Source organism: Saccopteryx leptura, chromosome 5, assembly GCF_036850995.1.
Source record: "Saccopteryx leptura isolate mSacLep1 chromosome 5, mSacLep1_pri_phased_curated, whole genome shotgun sequence".
In the NCBI taxonomy this organism is placed as follows: Eukaryota; Metazoa; Chordata; class Mammalia; order Chiroptera; family Emballonuridae; genus Saccopteryx; species Saccopteryx leptura.
The window spans coordinates 107,283,725-107,306,857 of record NC_089507.1 but is presented as its reverse complement, the minus strand read 5'-3'; the positions used below and the strand labels follow the sequence as shown (position 1 = coordinate 107,306,857).

General features: G+C 40.5%; 1 protein-coding gene across 1 annotated transcript in view; it reads left to right on the top strand.

Annotated features, from left to right (window-relative positions):
- Window positions 1-4,481: 4,481 nt before the first annotated feature.
- Window positions 4,482-23,133, top strand: part of HACD1 (3-hydroxyacyl-CoA dehydratase 1) — a 28,303-nt gene continuing 9,651 nt past the window's right edge. The window contains exons 1-5 of the mRNA XM_066385931.1: window positions 4,482-4,832; window positions 18,716-18,833; window positions 18,995-19,013; window positions 19,089-19,177; window positions 22,788-22,909. Of these exons, the coding sequence (XP_066242028.1) occupies window positions 4,579-4,832; window positions 18,716-18,833; window positions 18,995-19,013; window positions 19,089-19,177; window positions 22,788-22,909 (602 nt within the window). The 5' untranslated portion in view covers window positions 4,482-4,578. The remainder of the gene's footprint in view (window positions 4,833-18,715; window positions 18,834-18,994; window positions 19,014-19,088; window positions 19,178-22,787; window positions 22,910-23,133) is intronic.

The window sequence follows — 23,133 nt, the reverse complement described above, 5'->3', positions numbered from 1 at the left end:
GTGTTGTGTCTCAAGATATCTCCTTATTCATTCCCTTCTTCATGCTGAAACTGACCACCAACCTAGTTTTGGCCTTTCTTACTTCTCTTCTAGACTACTTACTGACCTCATATCTTACATCCTGCCCACCCTCTTGCCAATCTGTTCAATACACTGTTGCCAAACCTTTGAGGTTCCTTTGAAATGATTTTCCTTGTCACAAATCTTTAGATATTCACCACTGCCTTTAAAAATAGATGGAAGCTGGAAGAAACACGAGTCCCTGATGGCATGAGTCCTACTTAATGATTTCTGGACTTTGTGTGAAAAACAAAACCAAAAATAAACCCCCAAAATCCCCCTCTTATTTGTATAAGCCAGCAGAGTACATTCCTAACTGATGTAAATATGAATGAACACTGATTTCATAGCTCAAATTTTGTGAATTAAAAGCTTTTCTTTCCTAAATAAAATAGGTTTCTCAACATACTTCTATTGTTTCTCCAAATATTTTTAAGACGTAGTCAAACTGCATAGAGTGATCCTCAAGCTTGTTTGTTTTTTCCTGCTCCCATGTTCATGGCAAGCTCTTAGCCTGCAATAATCTCTGGCAATTTGTCTGTTGTAATCATACTCTTCTTCAAGTACTCGAGTGATGCTTTGCATAAAGCAAGCCCTTCTGAGCCCCCAAACAATTTGCATCTTCTGGCAGCTCTTGGACTCCCATAGCACTTTGCCATTCACTTTTACAATTTATTTTGCATTTGATAATAGAATATGGACTTTGGAGTCAGGCAGAACTTCAAAATCATTACTTAATAGTTTTTGAACTTGGGAAAATTTCTTAATCTCTCCAGACTTCAATTACCCCATTTGTAAAATGTGAACACTAATACCTACCTATAAAGATTGTTGTGTGGATTGAATCAGCAGAAGTACCTGGCATAGGAGAAGTGACATGTCACATATTTTGAAATACATTTATTTGTATGACTTTCTTATCCAGTATGAAGTTCTGTTAGCTTTATGAGGACAAGTCCCAGTTTCCATTCATTTGGTATCACCTATTTGTATATTATACATAGTAACTTATTTGTTTTTGTTTTTTTATTTATTCATTTTAGAGAGGAGAGAGAAAGAGAGACAGACAGACAGACAAACAAGGGGAGGAGGAGCAGGAAGCATCAATTCCCGTCATGTGCCTTGACCATGCAAGCCCAAGGTTTCGAACCAGCGACCTCAGCGTTCCAAGTCAATGCTTTATCCACTATGCCACCACAGGTCAGGTTTCTTTTTAGATTTTTAAAATTCATTTTACTTTTTAAAGAAAAGGTTTGTATGTTATTATTAAGATATTCAAAGTTTTTTCAAAATGTCACATTCAATTTTGTAAAACACACAGCCATTGTGAAAATGAGTTAGATTTCATGTCATATGGTTTAAAGGAATAATTGGAGGAGAAACTATATATTAACTGCAACATACAAGCCCATTCTGCCACAGTATTTGGGTTTTATGGTAAACATATCAATAATATCGTAAGTTTTACATTTTAAAAAATATTTACTATCCATGATACTTCAAAGTAAATTCTAAGTAATACTTTATACACAAAGAAATGTATCCATTTTATGTGTTTAATATGATGAGTTTTGACAAATGTATGGATATATATCTGGGTAACACTACAATCAATGAATAGAGCATTTACATTACTCTAAAAGGATTCTGTGTCTATTTTCAGTCTGTTCTATCCATATGCACATCCTCAACCCCAGACAACTTTTCTGTTTGTCATTAGATTTTTCTTTTCTAGTTTAAATATAAATGTAATCATAAACTATGTAATCTTTTGTGTCTGTGTTCCTTTGCTCATCTAAAGTTTACGACATTAATTCATGTTGTGTGTACAGTATTGTGTTCTTTTTCACAGGACTTGTTCCTTGTCTGATACATTATGAATATTTTCACTTTTTAAATGGTGTCTTTGGATAGTAAAAGTTTTACTTTTTTTTTTTTTTTTTTTTACAGAGACAGAGAGTCAGAGAGAGGGATAGACAGGGAGAGTCAGGAACGGAGAGATGAGAAGCATCAATCATTAGTTTTTCGTTGAGCATTGCGACTTCTTAGTTGTTCATTGATTGCTTTCTCATATGTGCCTTGACCATGGGGCTACAGCAGACCGAGTAACCCCTTGCTGGAGCCAGCGACCCTGGGTCTAAGCTGGTGAGCTTTTGCTCAAGCTAGATGAGCCCACACTCAAGCTGGATACCTCGGGGTCTCAAACCTGGGTCCTTCCCCATCCCAGTCCAACGCTCTATCCACTACACCACCGCCTGGTCAGGCAAGTTTTACATTTTGATGAAGTTCAATCTGTCTTTTCTTTTTCAGATTAATACCCTTTTTTGTCATTGTATCTAAGAAATCTTTGCCTTCCTCAAGGTCACAAAGATTATAATAAGGTATATGATCCTTATCAAATTAATACTTGTCTATGCTGTAAGGTAAGGATCAAGGTTCCTTTTTTTTTCTTTTTTCTGTGTGGATATCCAGTTGTTTCAGCCTCATTTGTTGAAAAGACTTACCTTGACATCTGTTGCAAATCAGTGGACATATGGGTCTGGACTATATTCCATTTCATTGATCTATATATGTCTGTCCTTATGCCTACCTACCACACTGTCATATGAACTATGGTTTTATACTAAGGCTTAAGAACAGGTATGTATGTGCTCCAACTTTGTTCTTCCTATGCATCTCCATATACATTTGAGTTACTTGTTAAATTGAAATGTTTTCTTCCGGTAGGTGGGCATAACTGATAATTTTAACAATCCTGAGTCTTCTAATTCATGAACATGGAATAGCTATTTAGGTCTTTATTTTCTCTTGGCAGTGATGTGTAGGGTTCATTGTACAAGTTTTTAAAATTTATCCCTTCACATTTCATTATTTAGCATGCTGATAAGCATTATGTGGTTTTATTTTCAATTTTAATTTCTAGTTCTTTTCTAGTATGTGGAAAATGATTGTTACGTGACCTTGTATCCTGCAACCAGTTCCAGTAACTTTTTAGTAGATTTCTTAGGACTTCATAATTATAATACAATGTGGTCATTTGCAAATAGTTTCACTTCTTCCTTTCCAATTTAATTGCCTTTAAAAATAGTAGTTGATAGTGTTTATCAAATTTGAACAATTTTGAGCTATTATTTCTTCCCCAGGCATACCTCAAACTCCCCATCCCCTTTTTCCCCCTTCCCCTATTGGAATGTCTTCCTCAAAATTACCTAAATTACCTGGAGCAGGCTGGTAGTACTACCTGGGCCATGGGCCAAGAGCCTGGAGTGCAGCATGGTCCAGGTTCTGTTTTTTTCCCTTTTGGTTGTCTTTTCCAACCCTTTACTCCATCCACATAAGGATGATGCCATAGCTGAAAAGCTCCCAGACCTGGGTCTCTACAGTTGTTGGGTGGTTGGCCCTGGACTGGGGCAAAGTTTTCAAGTTCCAGGAGGAGCTCCTATTAAACAGATCACTTCCGTTGGCCTGAGCAGAATTTCTTCCCCTGGATGGACGGAATTCTGGAATTGACAGAAGAGTGCTGACATGCCGATTTGGGGGGACTCAAAGTGTTTCAGGCCTGTAAGTGGTTTACACAGATGATTTCACTTAAATCTCACAACAGTCACATGAGGTAGGTTTTTAAATTCTTTCCATTTAAGAAACAGGCATAGAGAGGTTTAGCTGCCCAAGTTCACACAGACTGGTGGAGCCAGAAATTTGGGGTTTGAATTTCAGTACTGCAACTCCAGACCCTGCCTTCTTGAAGGGGAAATAGGCAAGAGCTATTAGGAGAAACTGTATTTGGAGGAAGATTTAAATAAATAAGCAAATTAAACAAACAAATAAATGAATAAAGGAAAACTATAGCGTGAAGAACAGTGGGATAGTAGCTTCCTACTGGGAAATGGTTCTTGTGAGCTCTAGGTCTGTGGAATGCCTTTATGTATTCAAACTTTTCTTCGTTGGTTTTTTTTGCCATGTCCTCTTTCCTCGAGCTTCCCTCAAACAGGAACCATTCTGCGCTGCATATAAATCAATGCCCTTACAACACCTGGCTCCATGGTCAGTCCTATTGTGTTCCCACTATCCCACGCCCCTCAGGCCAGTAAAAATGAAGCCAGGTGAAGTGGAAATTTCTTCCCCCAAAGCTCTTAAGAATGAAGCTTTAGCGGGAATATCCCTGTACCTGTCTCGGCATCCAGAAACCACTTTATGAAAGGCTGGGTGGGGCAGGGCCACTCGAAGCCCAGGTGAGTCTGTCCTGACCGAATGCCGTAGCAAGGCACCCGGCGCCTGCGGCGTCTCTCTGAGAGGAGGTTCCCTCAGCCAGCAGGCAGGTGTTTCGTAAAAGCCCACAAATCGTACCCACGGACTCTGGGGCCCCAGAGGCCCCGCGCTCCGGGCGGGGCCGCCGGGTCTCCGCCTCGCGCGCCCTCACGCGGGCCGGGGGCGGAGCGCCCGGGGCGGCGGCCGGGGGCGCCCGCTCCACCCCTCCGGCGGCCGGGCAGGCGTCGCCGAGCCCCCTGCGCGCGGCAGATGGGGCGCCTGACGGAGGCGGCGGCAGCGGGCAGCGGCGCTTCAGCGGCGCGCTGGGCAGGGCCCCCGCCCACTCCCCTTCCCCTCTCGGCCACCTCCCCCGGCTGCACCGCAACCATGGCGTCCAGCGAGGAGGACGGCACCAACGGCGGTGCCTCCGACACCGAGGAGAGGGAGGCCCCCAGCAAGAGAAGGCGCCTAGGCTGGGCGGCCACCGCCTGGCTCACCTTCTACAACATCGCCATGACCGCGGGGTACGTACGCCCCAGAGTCCCTGCGCTCCCTCAGGCCTCCCCGCGCTGCTGTGTCCTGATACTCCGCGCGCCCAGCGCCGGCTGGACGGCTGGGGGCGCGGACTCGAGGGGCGCGCAGGTGGGGCGCGCGGAGGGGCGCGCGGGGCCGGGCTGCGGCGTGGGGGCGCGGGCAGAGGCCGTGGGGGAGGGGCGCGGGAGCCGCCGGCCCAGCCGGCGGGTTGAATGGAGCGGGGCGGGGGACCGGGCCCAGCTCACGGGCATTGCCTAATACGGTGCACGGCGTGGCGCGGCGGCCAGGCGCGGGCCGGAGGTTAAGTATAGACCCGGCCAGGAATGCGGGGCCGATCGGCGGGGGAGGCTGCTTCTGCCCGACCGCCCCGGGCACCGCCGCTGCTCCTGTTCTTGGAGAAACGCCTGTGTTCAGCCAACCCGGAGCCCGGAGCTGTCCCGTTGGTGCCCCAAACCCGCTTTCTCGGCTGCCGACCCCTAGTGTGCGTTCCCTCGTGTTGCAGATCTCTGGGCAGAGGTTTCTTTTAAAACTGTTACTGTCACCACGATTTTTATTTTTTAAGTAAACATACTTCCTAGAGCTTCTTTCTTGGGACTGTTAAAAAAAACCCCAAAACACAAAAACACCCTGTCTTATTGGAGCGTGTCAGTCATGTCCAGCATCTTTAGGGCCCCATGCTCCATTTACTAATACTTTGTAGTTTTGTTTCTGGCTTTGAGTTTGACTTACACGTTGTTACACAGTGACTATCGCACCATTCATTTTAATTTTCATAGCTCTCTTCATTTTTGCTCAGGCTGTTCACTCTTCGTATAATATCCAACATATACCTCCCGTGACTTTTAACCATCTCACCCTCTTCGAAATTTTCTAGGTCACTTACCCGACCTAGAGCAGAATTAACGCTGTCGCCTTTGGTTTCTCACACTTCATTCTCTCTTTCCAACCTGCCCCAGCAAATTACTGCTTATCTGAAACTTCTCTGTCTCCCTGCCTGTTGTGAGATGGTTCCTTGTCATTTCATCTCTGTTAAAGGCAAGGATAACTGAAACGGAATGATCTATGTAACTAATTCTTTGGAGGTTTTCTAAAGGCATTGAGATTTGAAGAAGGAATAGGATTTACATATGTAGAGGGTAAATATTTTCCAGTGAGAAATTTTGGAAATAGGCATGAAATGTGATAAAGCTTGGGTATTTTCTTTTGATTTAATTGGGAAGTTGGGGAACCGTGGCAAATAAGGCTAGAGAAGTGTTGAAAGTGGAACCCGAAGGTCTGCGTTTAATGGGGTTTTGCTTTTCTCTTAGCAGAACTTTGGAATGTTTATTACTTTTTTGTAATAGTTTTGAAAATAAAATAATATTTAAGAAGTACAGTTTTTACAGAAGTGTGAAAAAACTTGCATAATTCTATAAACTAGCATGACCTTTTAAAAAATTGTTTTGTATGACTATCTAACCTTCAGGTTTTTATTGAAACCTATTCTCAGCGAGGCCTTACCTGGCTATCTTCATTTAAATAGTAACCCCACTGAAAAACTCGTTATTGCCCTTTCCTGCTTTTCTCCATCCCACTTATTGCCATATAATTATACAGTGTATTTTACTAACTTGTCTTATTGATGATTTCAGTCATCCTCTATTAAAGTGTAAGCTCCATGAAGCAGTCAATAAATATTTATTGTGAATGAATATACATTATAGAGTATTGTAGTTATAGTATCTGCTCTATAGTATATTGTTTTCATTTATTATTCTGTCAAATATTTATATGTAATTTTCATAAATACAGTCTTTCATGGTCATATAAGTGTAGAGTAGATATATGATAACTGATTAATAACCCTAATAACATTTTATTTTTATTATCTCTATTGAATTAGTTGCTTAGGGTGAATTCTCAGTAGAATTACACATTTAAAGGATGTAAGGGAAAAAAAAAAAAAAAAAAAAAAAAGGATGTAAGGGCCCTGGCTGGGTAGCTCAGCTGGTTAGAGTGTATTTTCAATAAGCCAAGATAGCGGGTTCAGTCCTGGGTCAGAGCACATGCAAGAATCAACCAACGAATGCATAAATAAGTGGAACAACAAATTGATGTTTCTCCTTTCCTCCCTTCTTCCCTCTTTCTCTTTCTAAAATCAATAAATTAAAAATATAAGTAAATATGGGTAGGGAAGTGAGCTTTTTTTCTTTCCTTTTTTTTTCCTTTTCAACAAATACTTTTGAGGCTAAGTGCATTTTCCTAGGTTAACTAAGCAACATAAGATTAATAAATATTTTAGGTCCTGTCCTTGAAGAAGTATAACCTTCCTGGGCCAACAAAAGAAATGAAATAAGTATCTATAGAGGTTTTAGGTCAGTGTAACAAAGCTTTGTGGGGGAGACAGTGTATAGCCAGGAGCTACGGCCAGGGCCACCATCACAGCAGCCCGGCCCATGCAGATTCGCATTGGATTCGGACAGTCGGTAAAGAAACAACGGAGCCACAAACTGGTGGGCCATAGTCTTTAATCCTAGCTTGCACTCGGCGGGCAAGTAAAAACATACACTGGGCTCCAAAACCCACTCACATTCAGTGCTCACAAAGCTACTGACCTATCTGAGTTTCCTAGAATCAAAGGTTTCTAGCTCACCAGCCTTATTCTCCTCAGTTCCCCATCTCCTTCCTTATCCCAGATACAAACTCTACACAAACTGGCATCTCACTCAGCACTCCGCCATCTTGGCTGCTTCTCCTGGCCTACTCCACGTGGCCTCCTTCTGCTGCTCTCTGCTCTGCTCTCTCCTCTAATCATCCCAGGAACCAAGAGAGCAAACTCCCACTCCGACCCCATTTTATAGTGTAGAAATCCAAACCCTTAATCCAATATACATAATAGGGAAGTCTCTAATACAAAGTCACTTCTCTGAGGCATGATAGGATTGTACCACCTCACACCAAAAAGGGTGGGAAAGGCTTAATCCCAAAACCAAGCCCCAGGCTACAAGGATTCTCAACGCACATTAATATCACCTGGGCGATGGCCTCACGTGGGCAGGGCCATCTTTAACAAAGTGAGCATAATACATTTTATCTGCCCAACAGATAGCATTTCAACTGAGCTTTGAGGGATGCGTAGGATTTAGTAGGCATAGAGAAGGGAGCAGCATGAGTTGGGCATGACATTGCTGGACATGCTGATGAAGCAACAGCAAATGGTTTGAAGTGTAGGGAGGGAAATGGAGATGGAGGGGCAGTTTGGGTCACTGCAAAGGCTTCAAATGCCGCAGTAACATGTTTGGATTTAATCTGTAAACGGTTCGGGAAGGTGTTGATGAAAGGTTAGGTTTCACTACTTTTTAGCTGGGGAACTTCAGATAAGTTACTTAACCTCTGTGCCCCTGAGTTTTCTCATCTGTACAATTGGAACAACACAGTTTTGCTAGATTATTACAGGGACTAAACATTATAGATATGAAGTGTTGAGCAGGGTGCCTGAAACACAGTTGGTGTTTAAAAATGATAGTTCCTATTACTAGTGGTTAATTTAAAAATACACTTCTTACAGAAATAACAACTATTTAAGACATTTTCATTGTATTCATACTGTGAATTATTAGATCATCAAACCCAAGATTTAGGCATATGGTATATGTTTTCCAAAATATTAAATAATAGACATATATTTTATGCATGGATTTGCCACAACATGTTCATCCATTCATCTAGTGATGGACATTTGGGTCCTTTCTTATTTTTTGCTATGAACATTCATGTACAGATTTTTAGATAGACATATGCTTTCATTTTTCTTGGATAAACACCTGTGAGTAGAGTGGCTCGGTCATATGGAAGTCACAGTCTTGATTTCCTAAGAAACTGCCAAACTGTTTTCCAAAGTGGTAGTACCATTTTCCATTTCCACAGTCAATGAATGAGAGTTCCAGTTGCCGCATATTCTCACCAGCACTTGGTATAGTCAGTCATAGTTTTAGAAGTCCTAATAGTTATGTTGTGTTATCTCATTGTGATTTTAATTTCCATTTCCCTATGGCAGTGGTTCTCAAACTTTTTGAAGTTTGGGCACATTTAAAATCCTACAAATAATTGTAGGTGCACTATATACAAATTTCTGAGAAATATAATAATTAAGTCAAATATTAAAGAAAAAATATATAAAGTCCAAGCGTGCTTTTATGGTAATTAAACAAAATAAATATGACAAAATTAAATTTATTCTGACATTAAAGAATATTTTTATGTTTACATTTTTTGTTACGCTTTTTAGAATTTGTAATAAAGGGGTTAAAAAAAAGATAAGAAATTATCTTTTTAGATAATTATATTCTTAGTAAGATTTAGTAAATTCGGCAGGTCCCCGGGGCGCTAATGTGTTAAGTTTTGTTCATTCTTATGTTTATGAGAAACATGAACCTGATGTGTCCTAGTGATTTCTTCAACGTTTGGGCATATATTTGAAAGGCAAACTGTGTTGAGTGCAGAAAACCCCCACCATACATATCATCTTAACTTTATACCGAAGGATAGAAGAAACTTGCCTCCAGTCTTTCCGTGGGGGGTAGTGTAAACAATCCAGCACCACAGCTTAACAGCCTTTAGCAACCTAATCAGGCAAGGTGGAGGTGGGGGGGGGGGGGTGGGCAGACTCTCACCTTACAGCCAATTCCCCACACTTCTGTCCCCCCCAAAATCTAAACCCCAAAAACCCTGTTGGTTTTTTGGTCCCCAACAGACACATATTTATCTGGAATACCATAGGGCACACCTGGAAATCTTCTAGGGCACACACTTTGAGAACCACTGCCCTAGGGACTAATGACACTGAGCATTTTTTCATGTGGTTACTTACCAATTGTTTATCTTTTTGGAATGGTGTCTGTTCAGATCTTTTGCCCATATTTTATGGGGTTGTTTCACTTTCTGTTAACTTTGAGAGTCCTTCATATAGTCTGGATACAAGCCCTTTATCAGATTATGTGACTTGTAAATATGATATTTTGTCCAAGTTTTGGCTGGGATTTTCATTCTCCTCTTAATGTCTCTAAGAGCAGAAGGTCTTAATAAAGTCCAGTTTATATGCTTTTCTTTTTTCTATGAACCTTTCAGCTTAACTCTGTTAACTTAAATGTGTTATGTGCAATAAGTTAAAATATGCATTAGCTGCTAAATGAAAGTTTCAGATAAGGAAATTTAGATGTGTCATTGAGCAATATATGCAAGTATGGATGGTATGAATGTCAAAGACCATTGCTGGTACAAGCCTCCAAATGGTTACTTTCAAAGAGGTATAATATAAAGAAGAAATGATCTAGCTGGGTAGCTGGGTAGCTGGGTAGCACCATCCTGATACGCCAGGTTGCAGGTTCAATCCCCAGTCAAGGCATATATAATAACCAGTAAATTCATCAGTAGGTGGAACAACAGGTTGATGTTTTTCTCTCCTTTCCCCTTCCCTCTCCCCCTCCCTCTCCCCCTCCCTCTCCCCTTCCCTCTCCCCCTCCCTTTTTTCATGTGGTTACTTACCAATTGTTTATCTTTTTGGAATGGTGTCTGTTCAGATCTTTCCCCCCCCCTCCTTCCCCTCTTGACCTCACCTCTCTCCCTTCCACCTTCCATTCCTCCCTCATTCCCTTCCTCCCTCATTCCATCCCTCTTCCTCTCTAAAATCAATAAGTAAAAGTTTTTTGTTTTTTTTTTAAATTTTATTTATTCATTTTTTTTTTTAGAGAGGAAAGAGAAATGGAGAGAGAGAGACAGAGAGGGAGGAGAGAGACAGAGAAGGTGGGGAGGAGCTGGAAGCATCAACTCCCATATGTGCCTTGACCAGGCAAGCCCAGGGTTTCGAACCGGGAACCTCAGCATTTCCAGGTCAACACTTTATCCACTGCGCCACCACAGGTCAGGCGTAAAAGTTTTTTTTTTAAATAAAGAAGATAAAATAATAATGTGATTTTTTAATAAACTACTAAAATAATGGGTCTGGACAGTAATTATCAATGACGATTAACATCACAGACAAGAGGGACAGCCAGAAATTATGTACTCCCCAAAGAAGTACACAACACAGCCTGTGAAGTAGCCTGGACCGGGAACTGTGTGATCAGGCCCCTGTAACTATCAACTTACAGGAATTATAGGGGACAGAAGAACAAATAAATGACATCTGGGTATTTGATTAGTGCAACCCAGCCTGAGGGTAACTACAGGACAAACCACTTAGTGTCTTGACAGAAAAACTCTTAAGAGAAAAGCAAATGGAGGGAGGGAGGGGAAACCTATAGATTAAATGAGACATAAAGACAGAGCAACTAATTGCAAAGTATGATTTTTATTTTAATCATAATGTAAAGAAAAGAAACAATTGAGGAAATTTGTGTTTTCATTGTTTTGTGATTTAAGTTATCAATTTAAAAAAATAGGATAATGGTATTCTAATTTTGTTTATTTAAAATGCTTTTAGAGATGTATAATTGAGCATTTATGAATTACTGTAAGAGGTATGATTTGATTCAAAATAATGAGGAGAGGGGGTGGTGGGGAGAGAAGTGAAAAAGGTTTATATGAAACAAAATTGTCCATAAGATAATAGTTGAAGGGGGGAATGGGTACATTATAGCATTCTCTATATCTTTGTTTATGTTTGAAATTGTAGTAAACATTTAAAATGCAGTGTTTAAATTTTTTTTTTTAATTTTTTTCTTTTTTTTTTTTTAGAAGCTGAAAACGGGGAGAGACAGTCAGACAGACTCCCGCATGCGCCCAACTGGGATCCACCTGGCACGCCCACCAGGGGGCGGACGCTCTGCCCACCGGGGGGCGACGCTCTGCCCCTCCGGGGCGTTGCTCTGCTGCGACCAGAGCCACTCTAGCGCCTGGGGCAGAGGCCAAGGAGCCATCCCCAGCACCCGGGCCATCTTTGCTCTAATGGAGCCTTGGCTGCGGGAGGGGAAGAGAGAGACAGAGAGGAAGGAGGGAGGGGGGTGGAGAAGCAAATGGGCGCTTCTCCTATGTGCTCTGGCCGGGAATCGAACCTGGGTCCCCCACACGCCAGGCCAATGCTCTACTGCTGAGCCAACGGGCCAGGGCCTAAATTTTTTTTTAAAAAAGGAGATGTAGATAAACAGGTTCTTAAAGAAGCATGTGGTCTCCAAGAAATCTTGGGAGAAAAAGAAACATGAAAAGACAGCTAGAGGAAAGCCCCTCTCTCAGTAAGGTTTCTCAGGGTGGTTATAGCCATATGGGCTCCAGAAGAAGGCCCTGTGTTTAGCAAATAATGGCATGTATCTGCTGTTACCACACTGTTCTATTGTCTCCACTTATTGATTCTGTTCTTTGAGGTAAGAATTGTCCTGTTTATCTTCTAATTCCCCAGCTTCTGGCACATTACCTGGTTTAGCAATAAATGTTGAACCTAAAGACAATAAAATAAATTACACAAGTAAGCAAGGAACTTTCTACAAGTGGGACACATGTTTACATTTTCCTTAGAGAGTGTTTTGTCAAAAACCATGTATCCATTTGGGTAATCAGTAGCTCTGACACACATACACACACACACACACACACTCACACACTCCATGCATGCACATACACATTTAATACAGAACATTTTCAGAAAAGAATTTCTAAATGCATAAGTTCTAATTGTTTTTGGAATTGCTTCTGGTTTTGGTACAATTACTGAACTGATGGCTGTAGAAGTCCAGTTAGGTAAATGTAGGGCCCTTAGGAGAGAATTTGTGCTAGTGGGATTTAGGAAGTGAGTGCTCATTACTTCAGATTAGTTCTTGGCCAGATGAGAGATTAGCATAGATGGTTCAGTGGCCCTTTCTGACCCCACTGTGTTAATTTCCTTTATTTTAAACAGGTTAGTGATTAGTATTATCATAATACAATACTAGTTGGTACAATACTGCCACCTATGGAGTAACAGTAAAATTTGTTATAATGATATAATGGATGAATTTTTATATCACGCTATTTAAAAATACAGAAAACTTGCCCATGAATTCTTTGGTAGGTTAATAACTTACCTCTTTGATCTTTTGTAAAAATATGACTTTGGATTTACCTAAAAAAAAGAGCCATGTATATGGAAAGTGTGAATTCAAACATCTTATTGAACTTTTTTTTTCTTTTTCTTTTTTATTTTTCCAAAGTAAGAAGTGGGGAGGCAGTCAGACAGACTCCCGCATGTGCCTGACCTGGATCCACCCAGTATGCCCACCAGGGGGCGATGCTCTGCCCATCCGGGGGTGTTGCTCCATTGCCGCTGGAGCCATTCTAGAGCCCGAGGCGGAGGCCATGGAACCATCCTCAGCACCGGGTCCAACTTTGCTCCAATGGAGTCTTGGCTGTGGGAGGGGAAGAGACAGAGAGGAAGGAGAGGGGGAAGGGTGGAGAAGCAAATGGGTGCTTCTCCTGTGTGTCCTGGCTGGGAATTGAACCCGGGACTTCCACATGCCAGGCCGACCAGCCAGGGATGAATTTTTTGTTTTCTTTATTAGAAGTAGTGAATTTCTTGTTTTCTTTATTAGAAGTAGTGTAGGGACTTGGAATTGAGGGTAATGAAATAACGTTTTAAGCCTGGAGGGTACCTAAAACACTATCCAGATTAGTGGTCTAGGGTTAGCCTAGCACAGAATTCGGTGTCGGCTCTCATGTGGGGGTGACACCAGCAGTTGGATTCAGTAAAGCCGTGTTTTAGTGGAAAGGGAACAGCACTGGGTTTTGGAGACCTCAAGGATTGTATTTCAAACTCAACCATTAACTTACTCTAAGACTTAGGTAAGTCACTTGATGTCTCTGCATGGTGATTGTCTCATATAGAAGAATGACCTTCAAACTTTTTTGAGAGCATACTGATGTCAGTTACAATATTTGAGTATAACTTTCCCTATAACTTTTTAAAATTTGCTTATAATTTAAATATATGAATTACTGTGATTAGGAAATATCTCAAGGCACAGTATATACTTAGAACCAGACCAGTACAACATAATGGAGCATAGACTGAGCTAGTGGTGGGTTTAGGTCGCAGGTGAGTGCTTATGTGACCCTTTCTGCCTATTTCCTAAGGCAGGGGTCGGGAGCCTTTTTGGCTGAGAGAGCCATGAACGCCACATACAGTGATACCTCGGTTCTCGAACGCCTTGACTTTCGACCAAATCGGTATTCGACCAGGAAATTCGAGAAAATTTTGTCTTGGAATCTGAACAAATATTTGGAACTCGAACGTCCGAGATTAGCCGAGTTGAGCCGAATGGCGTTCATTCGGCCGAGCGCGCCTTGCCTGCGTCATCAGTGTGAGTCACGCTTTGTCACGCTTTGTGGTGAGACTCACGCTTTGTGGAGAGACTCACGCTTTGTGCACGCTTTGTACACTGAATTTAACCCTTAGACATGGGTCCAAAGAAAGCCAGAAGTGGTAATGCAGACAAAGGTAAGCGGAAAGCTGTGAGAACAACGATTGAGCTGAAAAAAGAAATCATTGCCAAATATGAACAGGGCACACGTGTTTCAGATCTGTCTGCTGAGTATGGCATGCCAAGATCTACTTTCTCAACTTTCCTTAAGAATAAAGCTGTTATAAAGGCTGCCAATGTTGCCAAAGGTGTTACATTGTTAACAAAGCAAAGGCCTCAGATAATGGAGGAAATGGAGAAGCTGCTTCTTATTTTCATTAAAGAAAAAGAGTTAGCAGGTGACAGCATCAATGAAGTCGTTATTTGTGAGAAAGCACCAGTAAATAGGCATATTTTGGGGGCTTGGAACAAATTAATCCAGTTTCCATTATTTCCTATGGGTTTCATTGTTTCGGTTCTCGAACAATTTGGTTCTCGACCGTTCTCCCGGAACGAATTATGTTCGAGAACCGAGGTATCACTGTATTTTAAAATGTAATTCCGTGGGAGCCATACAACGACCCGTGTACCTTATGCATTATCCAATAAAAATTTGGTGTTGTCCTGGAGGGCAGTTGTGATTGGCTCCAGCCACCTGCAACCATGAACATGAGCAGTAGGAAATGAATGGATTCTAATACGTGAGAATGTTTTATATATATATATATATATATATTTTTTTTTTTAAGATTTTATTTATTTATTCATTTTAGAGAGGAGAGAGAGAGAAAGAGAGAGAGAAGGGAGGAGCAGGAAGCATCAACTCCCATATGTGCCTTGACCAGGCAAGCCTAGGGTTTTGAACCAGCGAGCTCAGCATTCCAGGAGAATGTTTTATGTTTTTAACATTATTTTTTTATTAAAGTTTTGTCTGCGAGCCAGATGCAGCCATCAAAAGAACCGCATCTGGCCCTGGCCGGTTGGCTCAGCGGTAGAGCGTCGGCCTAGCGTGTGGAGGACCCGGGTTCGATTCCCGGCCAGGGCACACAGGAGAAGCGCCCATTTGCTTCTCCACCCCTCCGCCGCGCTTTCCTCTCTGTCTCTCTCTTCCCCTCCTGCAGCCGAGGCTCCATTGGAGCAAAGATGGCCCGGGCGCTGGGGATGGCTCTGTGGCCTCTGCCCCAGGCGCTAGAGTGGCTCTGGTCGCAATATGGCGACGCCCAGGATGGGCAGAGCATCGCCCCCTGGTGGGCAGAGCGTCGCCCCCTGGTGGGCGTGCAGGGTGGATCCCGGTCGGGCGCATGCGGGAGTCTGTCTGACTGTCTCTCCCTGTTTCCAGCTTCAGAAAAATGAAAATAAATAAATAAATAAATAAATAAAAAAAATAAAAAATAAGAAAAAGAAAAGAACCACATCTGGCTCGCGAGCCATAGGTTCCCGACCCCCGGCCTAAGGAGTCAAATGGGATTATAGTAGTCACTTCCCCATAGGGTCACTGTTAGGGTGGAATATTAAGAGATTAAATATGTGTTTATTTTTTTTTAGGTGTTAAATATGCTTTTAGAACAGTGTGTAGGACACTGAAAGCATGCTGAATCTATATTGTTATTGTCATTATCAGGAATATGTCTACATTTCAGAGGTCTTTGTGATGGTTTCAGACATTCATCTGACCTTTCACATTTCATAAGAAAGTCATGGCTTCTCTCTTATGTGCTGAGGTGGAGTAGAAGATCCAAGAGTGAAAGTGTCATTCTGCCACTTACTTATGCTCTATTGAGCTTGCATGTTCATCTGATTCAATCAGTAGTTTCTTTGTAGGAGTCTGAAGCCACTTTATGACTGTTCCTTAAAAAGTTAAAACCATATATTTTCTCTTTTTTTATTTAACTGTATTAGGGTGACATTAGTTAGTAAGGTTATATATGTTTACAGTATATAGTTCTGTGATACATCATCTGTATATTGCATTGTGTGCACACCACCCAAAGTCAAATTTTCTTCTGTCACCATATATTTGACCCCCTTTACCCTTTACTGACTACTACCCTACCCCCTCCCCTCTGGTAACCACTATACTGCTATCTGTGTCTATGAGTTTTTGTTTATTTTCCTTATTTGCTCACTTGTTGCTTTCAGTTTGATATCTCATATATGAGTGAAATCATATGGTTCTTGACTTTTTCAGTCTGACTTATTTCGCTTAGCATGATATTCTCCTTGTCCACCCATGTTGTTGCAAATGACAGTGTTTCGTCTTTTCTAATGACTGAGTAGTATTCATTGTATATATGTACCACATCTTCTTTATCCAATCATGCACTGAAGGACACTTGAGTTGTGTCCATGTCATGGCTACTGTGAATAATGCTAGTAATGCTTCAGTGGACATAGAGGTGCGTATATCTTTGCAAATAAATGTTTCCAAGTTTTTAAGATAGATACCCAGAAGAGGGGTTGCTGGGTCATATGGTAACTCTATTCTTGATTTTTTGGAAGACACTGCATACTGTTTTTCATATTCTTGATTTTTTGGAAGACACTGCATACTGTTTTTCATAGTGGCTGCACCAGTTTACATTCCCACCAGCAGTGAAAGAGGATTCCTTTTTCTCCACAGCCTCTCCAACACTTCTTATATTTGTCCTATTGATACTAGCCATTCTAACAGGTGTGAGGTGGTACCTCATTGTAGGTTTGATTTGCATTTCTCTAAAAGCTAGTGAAGTTGAGTGACTTTTCATATATCTGTTGGCCATTTGTATGTGTTCTTGGGAGAAGTGTCTGTTCAAGTCCTCTGCGCATTTTAAATTGGATTATCTATTTGTTTGGTATTGAGTTATATGAGTTTTTAAATTTATTTTGGATATTAACTTCTTATTAGTGGTGTTGTTTGCAAATATCTACTCCCATTTGGTTGGTTGCCTTTCTTTAAAAATTTTTTTAGATTTTATTTATTTATTTTTAGAAGGGGAGAGATAGAGAGAGAAGGAGCAGGAGCAGGAAGCATCAACTCCCATATGTGCCTTGATCGGGCAAGCCCAGGGTTTCAAACCTGCAACCTCAGCATTCCAGGTTGACACTTTATCCACTGTGCCACCACAGGTCAGGTGGTTGCCTTCCCTTGTTGGTGGTTTATTTTGTTGTGCAGAAGCTTTTTAGTTTGATACAGTCCCATTCATTTATTTTTGCCTTTACTTCCCTTTGGGGTCAAGTTTATAAAATCTTCTCTAAGACCAAGGTCTGTGAATTTAGTACCTATGTTTTTCTTCTATGTAGTTTTTTGCTTCAGATATAATATTTAAGTCTTTGCTCCATTTTGAGTTAATTTGTATACAGAGGGACAAATTGTAGTCTAGTTTTATTCTTTTGCATGTGTTTTTCCAATTTTCCCAGCACCATTTATTGAAGGTTTTTTTTTTCTAATGTGTATTTTTGGCTCCTTTATAGAAAATTATTTGCCCACATATATGTGGCTTTATTTCTGGGCTTTCAGTTCTGTCCCGTTGGTCTGTGTGTCTGTTTTTCTGCCAATACCATGCTGTTTTGATTATTGTTGCTGATACCTCTGGCTTTGTTATTTTTTCTCCAGATTGCTTTGGCAATTTGGGATCTTCCGTGGTTCAATACAAATCTGATGAGTTTTTTGTTTTATTTTTAAAAGTAATTTTGTAATTTATAAGTTCATTTAACTAGACACTCTGGAGATCACTGATTTAAAAGCCTGGGGTGGCTATTTATGTCTGTGGGTACATCATTTCAGATTTAAAACAGTTACAGATGGTGGGACTTTTTAAAACTTAACTATATTTTTGTAATTGTGAGAGAAACCAAAAAAAAATTTACCTCTCATCACTAGGTTTAGGAGGTTGAGTAGTAGGGTGATAAAGCTGGTCTCCTGAAGGGTAGCTTATATTTTAACTACCATTAGTTCACAGTATAGACTTTATATTTGATGTACAAATAGAATTTGAAAAGTGAGGACATAGATTTAAAAAAAAAAAAAACTCTATAAAAGCAGGTCCATGCCTATCTTCAATATGTCCATTATATATATGTATCCTTGTGTGTCACAGCAATTGTTTTTATTTAAATTATAAAAATAATGATTATTAAAGATTTTATTTACAGTTACATATAGTTATATATTATGCATTTATATAAAGTAAATATTTACACATACACAGCTTTTTACCTTAAGAAACCACTATATAATTCTATATAATTATTAAATGCTTTATAATAACTTCATTTTTGATAATAAACCCGATGTTTTTCAGTCTGTCAGCCACAATGAATGTTGTTTGACATTTTTATGTAGTTGGTCTCAAATATGTTCTAGACCCTCCTTTGAAGAGTCAATGTAAAAATAATGTTCGTCATTTCTTCCTGGGATTTTTAAAAATAGAATAATTAACTGAGCATAATAAAACATACATGTTATTACTATATAAGTTACGCCATCCTTTTTAGGAAGATCAGTGTATTCATTTTGATAGAACTTTATAAAATACTTTTATTTTCTCTAGGTGGTTGGTTCTAGCTATTGCCATGGTACGTTTTTATATGGAAAAAGGAACACACAAAGGTTTATATAAAAGTATTCAGAAGACACTGAAATTTTTCCAGACATTTGCCTTGCTTGAGGTAAGTGTTCAATGATGCTATTTTTCTGACATTTAGTATTTACTTGAAAATATATTTGTTAAGCAAAGCAATTTTGTTGATTACATACAACCTATAGATTCATTTAAAGCACAATTTATGTTGAATGCTACTAACTTGTGATTTCTTTTATTTGCTTACAGATAGTTCACTGCTTAATTGGTGAGTTTTTTATTTAACTTTTATTTTTGGTATAAATTGCCTGAAGACACTGTTTGACTTGTTTTTCTCTTTAAGGAATTGTGCCTACTTCTGTGCTTGTGGCTGGGGTCCAAGTGAGTTCCAGAATTTTTATGGTGTGGCTCATTACTCACAGTATCAAACCAGTAAGTGACGCAGACATATTCTCTACTTGAGCCTACAAGACAGCTTTTTTATTAATAGAAATCTAAAATGTTAATACTGGTGTATTTCAGGAAGGAGAACCATTGGACAAAAAATTATTGGGTTTGGATTTAAGTGTGATTGTTGACTCAGTGAATTAGTAGAATAACTCTGAAACACAGGCAAAACCAAATATTGGCATTTTATATTCATAATATACTCTCCTCTGGTGTTTTCCTTTTCCAACTTTTAAAATTAATATTCTTCTTCTAATGGTTAACAGAAATTTTTTTATTTTCTACTAAGGTTATGTGTATTGTCTTTGTTTTTATAATTGTAGTTGTCATTGTAAACAGTTTATTTTTTCTCATGTAGCCTTGAATGTTGTAACAAGAGACTTAAAAAGTAAATGTAGTTCTGGAGATCAGAACAAATGGGAAAGACTAAAAGTTAGTGGTGTTAAGGAGCCTAGGGAAAATAAGTACATTTTTTATTGAGACATGATAGGAGAGAGACCTGAATGTATTTAATGGCTTAAACCTTTTTAGGCAAACACACACATGCTTACTATGTCAAGACATTTGGCTGCTGCTGCTTCTTCCTTTTTTTGGGGGGGGGGGGAGTGAGGAGAGGAGACAGTGAGGCAGTTTCCCGCATGCTCCCCGATCAGGATCCACCTGTCAGTCCCATCTGTGGCTGATGCTCAAGTATTGAGCTATTTTTAGCACCTGAGGCTATTGCATTCGGACCAATTGATCTATCCTCAGCACCCGGGTCGATGTGCGAACCAATCAAGCCACTGGCTATAGGAGTGGGAAAGGAAGAGAAGGGGAGAGGGAGAGAGGCTGGGAGCAGAGGGGAGAAAGAAGCAGATTATCACTTCTTCTGTGTGCCCTGCCTGGGAATCGAACCTGGGATGTCCATATGCTGGGCTGACACTCTATCCAAAGAGCCACTGGCCAGGACTGACATTGGGTTTTTTAAACCCATAACAGAAACATTTCCCAGATGGGCCCTTCTCATCTTCTTGACAGCCTCTGGAATCTCCTGTCTACTTGAGGACAGATCTCTGGCCTCCTTTCCATTCTTCAGATGCCTTTCTTGTCTCCTCCACTTGGGATGAGACCTGTCTTCCCTTCCATTGCCTGCAAGACTCACTGGCCTCCTGTCTGTGTGGAGACAGATTGCTTGGACCTTCTGCCCTTTTATTACTCTACACCAGGGGTAGTCAACCTTTTTATACCTACCGCCCACTTTTATATCTCTGTTAGTAGTAAAATTTTCTCACCGCCCACCGGTTCTACAGTAATGGTGATTTATAAAGTAGGGAAATAACTTTACTTTATAAAATTTATAAAGCAAAGTTAAAGAATATAATAATAATTACTTACCAAGTACTTTATGTCGGATTTTCGCTAAGTTTGGCAGAATAAATCTTTATAAAACAACTTACTATAGTTAAATCTGTCTTTTTATTTATACTTTGGTTGCTCCACTACCGCCTACCATGAAAGCTGGAATGCCCACTAGTGGGCGGTAGGGACCAGGTTGACTACCACTGCTCTATACTTTAGCCCTCTTGACTAGTATTTTCACTCAACTTACTCAGTCCACCTGGTCCCTGACCAGTGACTGCCATACTAGTCATTGCTGTCTAGCAATGACCGAATGCCACATGGAGAGCCAGACTTTTAATTCAGATTGCTGAGTTTAAAGCAGGAGTCCAATATTAACAGAATAAAAGAGTCTGTCTGGACAGCAGATGACTGTCACAGCTGAGCCAGGACCACAGAGAGTCTGAAGACTGAGGAAGAAGAAAGAAAAGACAGGGTGGCCAACATTAACTGGAGAAAAGAGTCTAAAATAAAAACAAGCTAAAGGGTGGCTAGTCCCTAAAAGAAAGAAGATCCATCTGCTTTTTCTTTATGCTCCAGAGGATCTCTGCCATAAAATTGCTATTTAATTTTATCTAACTGTACTTCCCCTTTCCATCACTCTTTCATTAATTTAACCAACATTTACTGAGTGCATTCTGTATACCTGGCACTGTGATAATTCATGGATTTACAGAAAACGAATAAGACATTCCAGCCATCCTGTGTCCTAGCTGTTGGGGTACAAGGGGCAGTCATATACAGATGTTGAATCATTCAATAAACACTGCACAACTGCCCTGTGTATGACACCATGCTGGGAATCTGGCTATAGGTAACACCAATATGGTTTTTTACTATAATTGGGAGGGATACTAAACAAGTGTTGCACAAATCATTGTTTCATTATATTAGTATTGGTGCTTTGAATAGAGACCAGCATGTACTGCAATATACTTGGGGACTTAGCCTGACCTAGGGTGTGAAGGACAGCTCCTTGAGAAAAGAATGTGTAAGTTGAGCACTGATAGACATATAACAGTCAGGCAGACACATTTTTGTACAATATTGGCCCATGTTGTAATACAGATACAAGGAGGGTGAGCAAATTACTGCTCAGGGTGAGGGGAGAGGTTTGGGAAATGTTTTTTAGAGTGTCTTATGTTTTAATTCAATCTTAAAAAGATGAAGGATAAAAGGTTTTCTATGGGAGTAGCATTCTAGTTAGAGAGAATAGCATGTGTTAAGGCACAAATGTTCATAGCGTATTCTGAAAATAATGCAAAGTTCACTGTCACCAGAGAGACGTATTGGGGTTGCAGGGGTGTGGTGGTCAAGGTGGAGGTGGGTCAAGTGATTGCAGATGAAGTTGGAGAGATTTCTGAGCTCAGATTATACAGAACCTTGAACTTCATGCTTAGGTGGTAGCATTGTAGCCTTTCCTCTTGTTAAGCTAGGGCAGTGGTCGGCAAACTCATTAGTCAACAGAGCCAAATATCAACAGTGCAACTATTGAAATTTCTTTTGAGAGCCAAATTTTTTAAACTTTAACTGTATAGGTAGGTACATTCCTTATTGAGGTAGTGCCTACACGTGGTGTTTTGTGGAAGAGCCACACGCAAGGGCCAAAGAGCCGCACGTGGCTTGCGAGCTACAGTTTGCTGACCAGGGACTAGGGGAAACAGTGAAGCTTTTAAGTCACAGGACTAGCTGCCTCCAATTTTGTTTTTGTTTGTTTGCTTCTTTGTTTTGCTTCTAAGAGGAAATTTTCTTCCATGAAGAGAATAAAGACTGGAGAGACTTTTTAGGAGGCTGTCACGTGGTCTGGATGAGAAGTGATAAGGCCCTGGATTAAATTGGTGGTAGCAAGGCCAGAGACAAGTGGGCAGATTTGAATTAGTGCTACAGTAGAGTGGGCCTCATTTGATGGCCAGTAGATCATCAGAGGGTTAGATTGTTCCCATGCTGGTGTTATTTTCTTTTGGGGGGAGGGGGATGATGCTATCTGTGGATAGCTAAAGGGTGAGAGAGAATCCCGTAGAAATGTGACCGTTTCTGTGCTAAGGACATATTTAAATTGTGTGTTTATAATGAATTATGAAGTGGTGACAACATTATATCTGTCTAACCATTCCATTCCATTATAATAAAAGATGCACAGTAAAGAATTAAGATAAAATATTCTTATGGAGAGAAAAGTTCAGCCCAAACGACACTGGATTTTTCTGTCGTTCTGCAGATCCAGAATGAGGAGAGTGTGGTGCTTTTTCTGGTCGCGTGGACGGTGACAGAGATTACTCGCTATTCCTTCTACACATTCAGTCTTCTCAACCACTTGCCATACTTCATTAAATGGGCCAGGTGGCGATGCCTTGTAGTTTAGTTTCTTGCAGTCCTGTGCATGTGTATTTGGTTGCTAAGCTAACACCAGAGAATTAAAATTTGTGTTTTAATCCTGTGGTGCCAGGGTGCTGCTGTTCTATACATTTAGCAGAGTTATAAGTTGCATTCTAAAGGCATAATTTAATGATCAGAGAAAAATCACAGTAATATATATTTTTAGTGAAATCAATATAAGACAAGTC